The sequence below is a fragment of the Ctenocephalides felis genome, unplaced genomic scaffold (genome assembly GCF_003426905.1).
Source record: "Ctenocephalides felis isolate EL2017-DRISC unplaced genomic scaffold, ASM342690v1 CF-g0.4_SCAFFOLD_01886, whole genome shotgun sequence".
Taxonomy (NCBI): domain Eukaryota; kingdom Metazoa; phylum Arthropoda; class Insecta; order Siphonaptera; family Pulicidae; genus Ctenocephalides; species Ctenocephalides felis.
In genome coordinates this window covers 18,562,818-18,576,397 of record NW_020538040.1, presented here as the reverse complement: position 1 = coordinate 18,576,397, position 13,580 = coordinate 18,562,818, and the positions used below count along the sequence as shown (strand labels likewise).

The 13,580-nt window shown below is 28.9% G+C and overlaps 1 protein-coding gene across 1 annotated transcript; it reads left to right on the top strand.

Annotated features, from left to right (window-relative positions):
• The first annotated feature begins 1,880 nt into the window (after positions 1–1,880).
• Positions 1,881–12,564, top strand: LOC113374709 (calmodulin-beta-like). Its single transcript, XM_026614680.1, has 7 exons — positions 1,881–1,970; positions 5,737–5,941; positions 11,595–11,738; positions 11,858–11,969; positions 12,083–12,174; positions 12,285–12,341; positions 12,443–12,564. Exons 1-7 carry the CDS (start codon positions 1,935–1,937, stop codon positions 12,562–12,564), a joined length of 768 nt encoding a protein of 255 aa, XP_026470465.1. The 5' UTR covers positions 1,881–1,934.
• The last annotated feature ends 1,016 nt before the right edge of the window (positions 12,565–13,580 follow it).

Here is a 13,580-nt window from a genome sequence, read left to right as displayed (position 1 = left end):
AATTCGATCTTTTACTAGGATTAGCTACTATGGCATTCGGTTCAAAACCGAGTTCAAGACAGTATAGTTCCCATGTCGCGTTCTATACTGGACTCCAGCTTGGGCCGACGTGTGAATCAATTCATTCCCGCATCTATAAATTATTGTAAAATTTACTTAAAATTTGAAGGTATAAAAGAGTATTGAAAAAATATAAAACTGAAATGACATTTGCGTTTGTTTTTTAATGATATTATTTATGTAATGATATTATAACCAGTCTCAATTGTTTTAAACATCTTTGGTTAATGGACTTTCCAGTACATAAACCTTTAATTCAGTAAGAACTATAACATATTTATTAAAAAAAATGTGCTACCGAATTACAAAAACCATTTTATCCATACTATATGGACTTGTAGGGTAAAGACGTACTGAGATGCTAATTTTTAAGAAGGCGGTTCACAAATAGAACGTTTGGTCACTTTGAAAAATCAGCACATGAAGATGCTGAACCCAAAGGGAACAAATCATACATCGTAACCAACCTTCGCCGGGGCTCAGAACGGGAGGGTCTTTTCAATAAATGCAAGTCAAATCTCATTTTACTACGGATGTATTTTTTGGTCGGTTTTCATAAGAAGAAGTTAAGAGCCAATCACTTTTGCAGATTTCAATTTTTTTTGGCCTCAAATGAACTTTAGATATAGAACTATGTCTTTTGTCCGAAGAATAAAAAACAAAAATTCTATCACCTCTTCATAATTTCAATATAATTGATTGAAATCACTAATTTTGACGTAAGTTTATTGATTTTAAAATTATAAAAAAGTAAATAAAAAAAAAGTAAATTTTTGTCAAAAATTTATAGTTTCTCAAAAATCTAATTTTTCAGAGAATTTTTTTTCAAAAAATGTTATCTTTTTTTAAAAAAATAATTTTCGTACGAGAAGTTCCAGCAATTTGCCTTAAGGCACGATGCCATGCGCCCCACTAGTTTGTTTACATAATATTGTGTATTAATTTTTTGTATTTGTAGTCTGCTAATATAAACTGGAGTATTATAAAATTAAACTGTTGAAAAAAGTAAAGCGGAGCGCCAGCACATTTTTTTTTATTATAGCAGAGGGGGAGTGGCGCCAAAAAGTTGGAAACCACTGGCTTAGCCCATCATCTCCATATAACATGTAACCGAGAATAGCTATTACACTTATAGTAACATTTTGAACGAAGAAAAAAAAGACTTTCGTAAGATGTGTAACCGAGAATAGGTCCACATTAGTAGGTTCTAGTAGGTTCTTCTGTTTCATCAATTTTTTAAAATGGATTTTTTAATGTATTTTATGAATATTGTTTACTTAATATGTATTGATAGTTATGTCGTTGTCAAATTGAAATAGGATAAAACAATTTAATTAATATAAACATCGATAACTTAGCAATAAACTGTATGATAAGCATGCGTGCAAATAATAGGTAAATAATTTAGTTGCACGTACTGGACATAAAAAAGTCGTTAATCGTGACAATTATACGTATCATTGTGTGTTGGTGTCAATATACGAATTACGTAACACATGCATATATACATACATACACACAAATATATATATATATATATATATATATATATATATATATATGTATATAAACATGTATGCTTAGTTCGTCAGAAGAAAATCTTTATGAGATTTTCTCAGCAAATTTCAGTTATGCTTCGATAGCCATCTGAGCGCCATTTATTCGATTCGTTAGTCTAAATAAGAGTTTTCGGATTCAGTAAATGCATTTTGGACCTCTTGTATACATAAATATTTTGATACACGTAAAAAATAAGCATTTCGAATTTTAAATAAGAAAAAAATGAATTACAACAGTGATTAAGATATTGTGTTAAAATTTGATGGTCTTGCTTAAAATTAAGAAGCCCATTTTGCATTCAACTTTGTGTAATAATGTGCATTTGTTTTTGGACTAAATATTTTATAAAGGTAATTTTGATCTTGCAAAAAAAGTATAAAATAGATAGTCTTTGTAAGTAGTCCCAAAGTAACCTTAGATAATACATAAAGATAACTCGATTAATCCGTTTTTAAGCCTTAACTCAAAAAAAAAAAAAATAAAAAAATAAACACAAACTTTTTTTACATAAATCTTAACTTTTTCATAATCTCTCATACCAGGCACCTCTGTCTGACAGATATGAAAATAATGTATATATATATATATATATATATATATATATATATATAAATAAAAAAATTAAAAAAAACTCGTAGATGCAATATAGCGATATATAATAAATAATTATTTATTGTAAATGGTATTTGTGCCCTATGTAATGTAAAGTCTAATGTATCTGTAAAAATTGTATTTACGGGCTAAATTACACCCCAGGTCAAAGGCCCAATAAAAAAAATTCATACTATAGATTATTTTCTAAAATATATTGGAAACATTACCTATTTTCTATCGCAAATTTAGATAAAAAATATAAAAAATAATGCTTTTTAGCATGAACGTAATTTGTCAGGATAATGTTGTAACCCATTCCACTCGGATGCGGCCGATTCATATAAATCTCAGAATTTGTGAGTGGAAAGAGTTAACAATATTCAATAATAAGTGAATTAACAAAATCTACTAAATTGCTTTATTCTCAATTTTTGTTAGAAGTTATAAATCATTTCATTTTGAACTATTACCTTTAGATATAGCAAACTCTGTTTGTGAAATATATGTAATAAAGTAATAATTAAAAATATCTATGCAATATTTATTTATGACGATAAAAAGCCAAAGAAACAGAAAACGTTGACCGAATTTGAAACCGATATAGGACCTTGTATAGCGCACAGCTTATTTTTATAAACTTTAATTAATTTTTATAATTAAACCATTGTTCACAGAACTCTAATATTTTAGGAGGCTTGTTTTGACTTTTAACTCTACAACCGTGTGAAGTTTCATCAAAATCCCGGGAAAACAAATATTATGTTCTCCTTGTTAGCATCATTATCTATTACATATATTCAATTGTTAGAGATTTATAAAAAAAAAAATCCGACAAAATTTTCTTTGCTCATATAAATTTTAGGATATAGTTATTTTAAAGTATAACGAGTTACAATATTTGGATTTTTAAATTTTTTATAAATTGCCTTTAAAAAAATCCGTTTCTAATTCCAGGCTGATTGTGAGTGTTCTATTTATAGTACAACGTGCAAATATGGGGCAAATACCATAACATAATTCACATATTAATCTAGCTTATCTATATTGAAATTATACTATTTTGATTAAAGATGATGATAGACATCAGTGGCTATTTTAAACTGTACTAAAGTATACCAAGTTGCTGTTATAAGATATGACATTCAAAATGTTAGATTTTTCAATTTTATATAATTAGTCTAAATATATTATAAGAACCCATCATTCTTCAATTTTCGAATAATTGTAAAAAGTAAATATGGGTTACGAAAATATAATTACAGTATTAATTTACCTTATACATATCGCATCTTAACTATTTTAATTTCAAATTAAAGATGCGATCGACATCAGTGGCTATTTTGAAGTTTCTGAATTGGTGTAAAACACGTTGATATTAAAAATATTAGTTTTTTTTGTAAAAAAATTGCAAAAAAGTCAAAATATGCAAGTATGAACAAAATAGTTTCCAACTCTGGATTTTACTATATGTAGTACCATAAGCAAATGTGGATTATAATAACAATTCTTATATTAATCCAGCTTATGCATATTATTCAAACCATACTATAACCATAGAAACCATACTCTCTCAATTTTTATTAAAGACTATTAAAGTATTCGGAGTTGCATAATACATTTGATATTCTATGTTTTTCAATTTTATATAAATAATGTCTAAATACAGTAAAACTCCCCTAAGACAAGTTTTCAGGAACCAGACCAAAAACTGAATTTTAAGAGAGAAAGCGTATTTTGCGACAAAATGTTTTACAGTGCGGGGATCGGTATAAAGTGCCCAATTCTGCACAAAATCGTCAAAAATTAAGTATGATTGACTTAAAGAGGATTTCTACCATATAAACAAAAAAGTCAATTCAATTCTGGATTAATTTTACTATTTATAGTAAGGGCGACACTTATTTTGATCAGCAATTATTTTGTTAATTTACCAGTTATCTGAGAAAATAAACGGCAATTTCAACATTTGTCTACGTCAAAATACTAAAATACATTCATTAAACACGATAGATTAGTCCTTAATTCAAATAATACTATAAAAGGGCGAGTGTCACCGTCCACATTCCCAGAACATTTGTGACAGGCATAAACTTTTTTTTTACCTTTATTTATTATTTTGTCAATCAAGACTTATAAAGTCTTAGAATACAAAAACTGCTTGCTTAGGTAATAAAAAAAACAATCACAGTAAAAAATATACATAATAAGTAATAAAAATTAAGAAACTAAAGAAAAATTATAAAATAAAGTAAAAATACAAATATAAATGAAAAAAATTGACTTTGTGGAAGGTGTTGCCGACATAAGGCATAAACATGTATTAAAAAACAATAGCAAAATGGTTTATAACGACTTTTATTGTCGTTAATAACAATAACACAACACAACATAAGCATTTCAAGAAAGCTTAAGAATAAAATATAACAATATATAACAAAACATAATTTTTAAACAAAGTTGCCAAGAAATCTTTGTGTTTTATTTTCTTTTCTTGTATTGAATTTTCCTTTCCCTTTCACTTTTGTATTTTATCTTAGTTAAGTTAGATTTTCATTTATTCGTTTAATGTTCACCCGAAAAAACAAGAAATACATTTAAATTAATTTCTGGTAATTAAGTACTGATGTTCAACTTACAGCAAAATAATAACCGTGATCTATATGTATAGAAGTAACAGTCATTATTAAAAAAAAAATTAATACCCTAATCTAGCAAGCTGTTTAATGAAACAATTTTTATATTTTTTTATAGTAAATCATCAAAATATGTAAGTTAATTTAATTTTTTTTGTAGTATTATTATAATATTTTATTATTTACTATTATTATATATTATTATTATTATTAGTTACTATTTTTATGTTATTATCTTTATTTATTCTTATTTAGTTTATATACATAAGCAAAGCAGCTCATAGAATGTAATTACTGTTCTGATTGCTGTATAATAATAAATGAATAATAAAAAATATTAAAAAAAATCGAACAAAATATCTTACTTTTGGCTCTTTACGAACAACTCGGTCTACAGATCATGTAAATGTAGGGCGCTGACTGAAAGCAATAATGGGAATTTGTTCGAACAAACATACTTCATATTTTCCCTTTGGACCCTATCTCAAAATCAGTATAGTCTAGCTGTTATGACGACTGTCTATATCGTACCCAGCTTCAATCTTTTGTCCCGGATTGTTTCAGTTTTTTGAAAATTATTAAGCAAATTAACAAACAAAAAAGTGCTATTTTTTTCAAAGAATGAATAGAAGTTTCTACAAGGCTCGAAAGCAAAAAGAACATATAGATAGAAAAATATAAGATTAATATTATACAGATAAAGTATTTCATATAATCTGATAACATTCTTGCTAAAAGTCTGCAATTCTGACATAAAAAAATTCAAACTCAAATTTCCGTCCCGATTTTGACTTAAAAAAATATGGCCACATTACTAAAACCCAATTCCCATATTAATCTATCTTTATCTTATCTATTTCAAACTATATTATTCTAATTTTGATTAAAGACGCGATCGACGTCGGAGGACGCACCAGGAAATGAGCAGACATCCGGAGCGGATCCTGGGCTTGAACTGGATCATGTTTCGTCGGAAGCAGATTCAGGGCAAACGGCCGATCGAAAGCAAAACAATACGGCAGGCCGGGAAAATAAGAAAATCACGGGAATCGACGAGGACGGAAAACGACACATTTCCAAAAGTCAAATGAGAGGTAAGGGAAAGATTTGTCATGAATAGGTTTAGATAAAATTGCATTTATTCATCATCAGATCAGATAGGAAATATTGCTTATGCCAGAAATCAGATTTCATATTAATTTGTATTAATAATTAGGGCAGCTTGTGCGTAAGCAATTTAAATATAAAAGTAATACAAAGAGCGCAAACGAATATTTTAAGGAGCACAACTAGTGTAACCGCCTGTTAAAAATAGGTGATTTTTGGAAATTTATATTAAAAATACTACTTTATCAATCATTTCAAAATTTCAGAAATATATTTATACATGTTTTAAGAATACATAGTAAAATTTTTGAAGAAAAACATTAAATATTTTGTAAGTTATCGTCGATCTCCAACGGCGCGACAAAAAAAGGCCCTTCACTGCTGCAGTGATTCCGGCCTTCTACGTGGATGAAATTTAAAAAAAAAAAATCTCGTTAAACTAGAAAATATTGTCTGTGAAAGGAACTACAATAAAAAAAATCAAAAATTGACAAAATGACGGCGTTTTTTTAAAAAAGTCGAATTTTACCCAAAATTTTGGTCGTTTTTGGACTGCCAAAATTCGATTTTTGATCCGATCAAAAAATCGATAGTTAATTTTACGGACAACTATATATAGAACATGTAAAAAAAAATTGATAGTGATCGAATCATTTGTTTTTGAGTAATCGCTGCAGCAAATTCGGAAAATGCTGTTTCGAGAAAAATGCGTTTAAAGATCAAATGATCGTTACATTATATACTATACATACATGGTCTGTTCAAAAAGTACCCGGAATTACTAATAATTAAATTTCGCGGGTCTGGAGTGTCTGATTGTCAAATTTTTTTTTTTTTATTGTGTTGGTATACATGCCCCTAAAGTATGATGAAATTTTCAGCTATATTCACTGTTTACTTTGTCTGTGGTAGTCGCTAAGGTTCGACGTGTTTTTCTGAGCTCGGCGATTTTTACAATGGAAGAATTGAAAAAGTCAAAGAATTTGTATTAAATTTTGCGTAAAAAATGAAATAAAGTGTTGCAAAGTGCAAAAATTCACCAGATATGGCTCCGTGTGACTTTTTCCTATTCCCAAAGTTGAAGAGACCCATGAAAGGACGGCGGTTTTCCTCGATTGAAGAAAATCGCCGAGAGTGCTCAAGGACATATCAAAAAGTGAATATCAAGGGTGCTTCGAAAATTGGAAAAAACGCTGGCATAAGTGTATTATATCTGGGGGGGACTACTTTGAAGGGGACCACATTAATGTAGACGAATAAATAAATATTTTTTTGAAAAAACGAAAATTACGAAAACTTTTTGAACAGACCTCGTATACTCTTTAAATGGCAGTGACTCAAAAACTATTTAAGATATCGATTTAAAATTTTGGTATGTTATTTTTTTTAAAGGTATAACCTATCGAAATATAAAAAAAATTAAAAATTCGATTTTTTGAAAACTTCACACTAGTTGTGCCCCTTAAGATGCATTGTGAACGCACCCTGGCATATTACAAATGACACTCTACATAAAGACTTAAAAATAAAAACTATTAATGAAATGATAAAAAAGGAGCAAAAAATACCACGAAAAATTACCAGGTCACCCAAACAAATATTTATAAGAATAAAGCGAGGAATCTCCTACTCGAACATTGAAAAAAAAATTGCCATACGATCTTAAATAAAATGTCAAAAAAATAAAAAATACATATCTCATAGGAAATAACCTCTTTAAATGCATTCACATCCAGCATATTGTCTTAAAAAAATATATTATTTTGATCAGCAATAAATCTATGCAAAAAAAAATAGGGCAGTTGGGGTAAATTGTTAGAAGAAAAACCCAAATGACTAGTTGTAAGTAGCATTTTACCTTAAGGCAAGTTGCATGAACTATCGTCTATACGTATGCATAATTAACTTATTCAATAAGAACAGAGACTCAGCTATTTAGGTATAATATCCAACTGTTATTTCAGAAACAAAATATTTGCTTTCACTAAATAATAATTGATACGACTTCCAATAGATGTCTTTCAAAAATATTTATAATATTTGTAATTGTGTAAATTAAATCAATTTGCTTAACGAAAACATTTTATATATTTTGGGTTCTATAAATGTATTTTATTCAAGTGTGAATGTCAACTGTAATCAATACCAGCAAAACACCGAACGTATATAGAGTTCTGGCATAAATTATGATCAGAATTGCTTGACCGGCGAAATTAATAAACTTTAATAAATTTTTATAATTTATTTCGCTTATCGTAGGTCTATGGTACTTTAGTATATCATTTCAGACTATGTAATCTACCGTTGTAGAAAGTTTTGTCAAAATAGTCTAAACAAAAAAAAAATCAACATTTATTTACAAAGAAAGGGCCCGGTTAATCTTTCGAACAGTTTTTGAAATTTTTTCCTTTTGGGCGGCAAAATTCGTATAGATCTTGGAATTCGCGAATGGAAAGTGTTAAAAACGTTTTAAGGTCAAAAATTGGCTCAAATACACACACAGACATGCTTTTTTTCGAATTTGTTCTCATTCAATTCAGAATTACTTGGAACGTCGAGAAAACAGAAAATTAGCAAATTTAGATTTTTTGCGAAAAGAACTTCTTCAGAAAGTTAAAATGTAACGACAAAAATATTTATTTAATCAACAGAAACTATAACAATTCTCTTCAATTATAAGCATATACACACAACTCTTATTAATGACTTCTTAATTTAAATTGTACTTTAGTGATATTGGTCGGCACAATATTATAGTATCAAAATAGTATAATAATAAATAATAATATGAGCATTTGTTAAACAAATATTAAATCTCCTATATAATGTCGTATAAAAATCTGTTCATTAGAAACGTTTAGTTCTTGAATGGCAAAAGAAAGCAACATCTTATAATCTCTTACAGTCCTGTTAATTATTTATTAATATTTCGTCTTATTTTTACGATTTTATGCTATTTTGTAAAAAAAATATTAATTGGAGTTCTCTGTTATACTATTACACAGTTCCCCGTAAAATAGTGCTTCACGTGAGGCAAATCGAAAAAAGTATCAAATGAATCATTTTAGTTGATGTTTACAAAAAATTTACTTAACTATGATTAGAAAAACTGCCAAATACCAAACTTTTACATATAATATACCAAGATTTTTTTTTAATTGATTTTGAGCATCAGGAATCAAAACTTAAGAGTCCTATATGCTGTAAGCCTAATTTGGTGTATACTACGTCGGTTTTACAGATGGCAACCCAAACAGCTATCTCACCTCGGTGTGATAAATTTCATTATTATAATTTCTGTAATAATGCGAATACTTTATTGATGCAGCAATGCCGAATAAGAGGTATTTTCACTTGGAAACATATTGCTATCTATTTTTTTTTCAAGTTAAAACCGATGTCACTACTGCTTGACATCAGGCTCCTCGACGCGGAATCGAACCTGGGACCTCTGATTCATGTCTACTTTACTCACTAGACTGAACCCTACTAAAAAATAAATGAAAAACTTCGCCATATTTTTTTTACGTTTGGCCACATAAATTCTATCATTGTTTGCGGTAAAAATTTGGGCGACGACAACTGTTTAACAATAGAACGGTATCTGCACACCTCCGAGGAGTACATGCAGACAAGAATGAATGGTGATGGCACATTTACTATGGAAATTTTGAAAAATTATAAAGATTATTTGTTACTAAACCAGAGTTTTATATTTTCTGAAATAACCTTTGATGATATCACGAAGTATACCATGACAAATGACGGATAAAAAATAACTTGTTAAGCACAACACCGTTCAAGGGTTAATGATGGACGCTCATAAATCTATAAACTGTATATCAACTATATAAAAGCGAATCTCAGAATCAAAAATAGTTGCGTTGTAGCAGCGTGTTTCATGTACCAACGTGCACCATCTTACACTAAAAAATTATTTCTTAAAAATAGTACTTACCTTTATAACTTGTCCAACAATGACCTTTGCACCTTTTGCACTTGAATTATTACAGCAACGTAATCTTGTATCACTGTCACAATATTTTCACAATTTACTATCAAACTCGCTAAAGATTTTATTTTATTTTAAATGCCGATTATAATTTAGACATAAAAAAATTGCAATAACACTAACAAATCCACTTTTGATCATTGACGAATTAGGCGCACTACACTGCTCACAAAAATATGTATTAGAAGTATCACCACTTTATTAAATTGACAAAAATAAAAAAAAAAGTTAATAAAAACTTGATAGTTTCTTTGTATATAGTTTAATAATACACTATTCTATTATATTTAAATTTTAATGTTATCACTGCACAATCACAACACAAACTAACCTAAATGGCACGATAAAGTAATGGCTTCTTTTTGACAGGAAAAAGCGCGCGACCAATCAGTATTACCAACTGCCAACCATTAACAATAATATTCAATACTACCAACATTTATATGTTAGATTCAAAAATTTGAATCGAATTAATTTGTATTATAAAAAAATATTTAAATTTATGTATTTATCTACTGATAAACAAGCCGTAATCAATAGTAATAATTAAAATCTTAATCAAAGTTAAATTATTCTTAATTTAAAATTATTATATTATATGTAAATTTTAATTTTAGGTAATCTATAAATGGCATTTGTAACATACGAAGACATTTTTATCATAATATTGGTTTTAATAAAAATTGATTTAATTTATGGCGTATGTATTTTAATTTTGATATCTTATTAACTTATTGAACTAGATATTAGTGGCATTTTGCATTAAGAAAAATTGCATGATATGTGTAATTTATAATGACTTAATCAATAATAATGGAGATATAGGGCATTTTGATGATATTTAAAACTGTTTATTTCGAAAAAAAAGTTCTTGCTTTCTCTAAAATCTAATCAATACGATTTCTAATTGATGTCTTTCAAACCAACTTATATTATCTCTAATTGTATTAATAAAAAAATTAATTATGTTTAAGAAATTTCTATCTACCTTGTGTTCTAAAATTGTACTGTATTGCAATTGTACTGTGTTCTAAAATTGTACTGTATTGCAACGTCTGGAAAAAATAAAATTAGCAAATAGGATCTTCTGTTTGCCAAAAAATAAAATCCTCTGAAAAAGTCCGGCGCAGTTACGTATAATAACTGTGATTACAAAATTGAACTTAGAAATAATAACAACAGTTTAAACTCAAATTAGTTCTAACGTTGAGCAAAGTTGAATTATCTAACCTTTCTGGGTTTGATCATCAACCTCGTCCACCTCGGTATCAAACAGTATGATACTAGATTTTCACTTGAGTTCATATGATCTCAAATATGATCAAGTAAAAATAGATTTTCCAGGGGCATTGCTCCAACAATAGGTTAGATACATACCCAATATAGTCGCCACACATAGGAAAATGGTTAATCCATGGGTTGCCTCTAGTGAAACATTAGAATGTAATTGAATTTTCAAATAAACAGTTTAAAGGACATGTAGCTCTGAGTAGTTTTGACTTGATTTGTTGAAACAAATAATAATAACAATATGACCTTTTCGTCACTCCTTTTGTTAATACAACACCAATATGACCAATATCTTGTCCCTATATCCAAACTTTCTAGTATGATATATTATTTCCCAGAATTCCGAGAAGCCTTCCGTCTCTTCGACAAAGATGGTGATGGTTGCATAACTAAAGAAGAACTGGGCAGTGTAATGAGAAGGTTAGGCCAGTTTGCAAGAATGGAAGAACTGGAAGAAATGCTATCAGAAGTCGACATTGATGGTAAAGCACCTATAAAAAATATTCTTTTAAATCTAATGTAGATGTCAACTTATAAGTTTACTTACCTGTATTAATTATCTTGGACATTGAGTTTACATCAAAGGCTATTATTTCTTCAGGTGATGGAAGTGTTAGTTTTGAAGAATTCGTCGAAATTCTATCTAACATGGCTGCAAACTCTCCTGGATTTAACAAGGACGAGGAAGAAAAAGAGTTACGAGATGCCTTCAGGTAAATGTTAACTTCCTAGTAATTTACCTGCAAAATAAGGTAGAAGTTAGTGAAATGTTGTATTAAAAATTGTAGCAAATATTAGATTTTAACAGTAAAATGTTCTTTTTTAGAGTATTTGATAAACATAATCGTGGTTACATAACAGCTTCGGATTTACGAGCAGTTCTGCAATGTTTGGGTGAAGACTTAAGGGAAGACGAAAGTAAATATATTATAATATTTAGAAATATTAATTTTAATAGCTAAAATATTCAGAAACTATCTACAATCATATATTAATAAACTACCAGCTAATTTTATTTATTTTTGCAGTCGAAGATATGATCAAAGAAGTTGATGTTGATGGTGATGGGCGAATAGATTTCTATGGTAAGAATAAAATTATTATATAAAAAATTCAGCACTTTACAAGAAATGATGTATCCTTTATAACTGTCTAAATAAAATGCATCAATAAATATTTTTTTTAGAATTTGTGAATGCCCTGGGTGAGCCTGAAATGAGTGAATCTCAAGAAGATGAAGAATTTGACGAAGAAATGTACAGTGAGCAAAATTCACCTCTGCCAGCCACGACCATAGCCACTACATGAATAACTTCAGAACCGTAATAAATATTATTAATAACGATTTTATTGCTTCGTTTATTTTACTTCGGTACATCTGTTGATATTTGGCAACAAGCCATTGAGTTACATGACTCAAAACTAATATAATACTAAGATTTTGTTTAGTTTTTAATTTATCAAGTAAAAATATGCAAAAAATACTATATATTTACATATCTTGGATAATTACATTCAAAACTATGCTACTATATGGAACTATAATACACTGACAATGGTAAGGTAAGAAGGGCAAAGAGTTGAGATGTTAATGATAGATTTCTGTTCAAGATAAAAAAGTGAGGTAATAAAACAACGACAGAAAGGTTAAAACTTCTGAAAAAATAAAGTTTCATTTAAAAATCACTTCTGGGTACAAGTTTTGATGCGATAGGAATCATTTCTGACGTGACTTGATGGTCACAGATCAGAACCACATTTAATTACCTGTGGAGGTTAATAGCGTACGATTCAAACCAAGATTACCAATAACTTATTCAGTTATACTGGTTATTTTTACAGGTGTGCATGACTGTACTTTACTGTAGACAATTTCCTAAATATAAAACTAGTTACCCTACAAGACAAGATCGGTATTCTGAAATCCACAAGTATTCCGCATGGTTGTCACAGCGCTGAAGGCACTCTTGTGGATTTCAGATTGTTAATGACGCTCAAATCACACGGTATTTACTGGAGGTAAATTAGGAAGTAGAAGGGAAAGGCTTATAGCAATGAATAATCTGAACCAAATCGTATTTTTCTTCCATCGCACATAAATTCCATATGGATGTCACAGCGCTGAAGGCACGCTTGTGGATTTCAGATTGCTACCGCCGCTCAAATCACATGGTATTTACTAGGTACTTCTTCATTAGGAAGTAGAAGAGAAAGGCTTATAACAATAAATAATCTGACCTGAATAGTATTTTTCTTCCATGGTATAACACAGACTATGATGCCCTATGAACTTTCTTGACCTCTTCAGAGGACAGTAAGATTTT

Coding starts and splice junctions, on each gene's coding strand:
- LOC113374709 (XM_026614680.1), top strand. CDS start 1,935: ATGTGCATTTGTTTTTGGACTAAATATTTTATAAAG. Junction 1,971..5,736: donor GGACTAAATATTTTATAAAG/GTAATTTTGATC, acceptor TTTTGATTAAAG/ACGCGATCGACGTCGGAGGA. Junction 12,342..12,442: donor TGGGCGAATAGATTTCTATG/GTAAGAATAAAA, acceptor TATTTTTTTTAG/AATTTGTGAATGCCCTGGGT.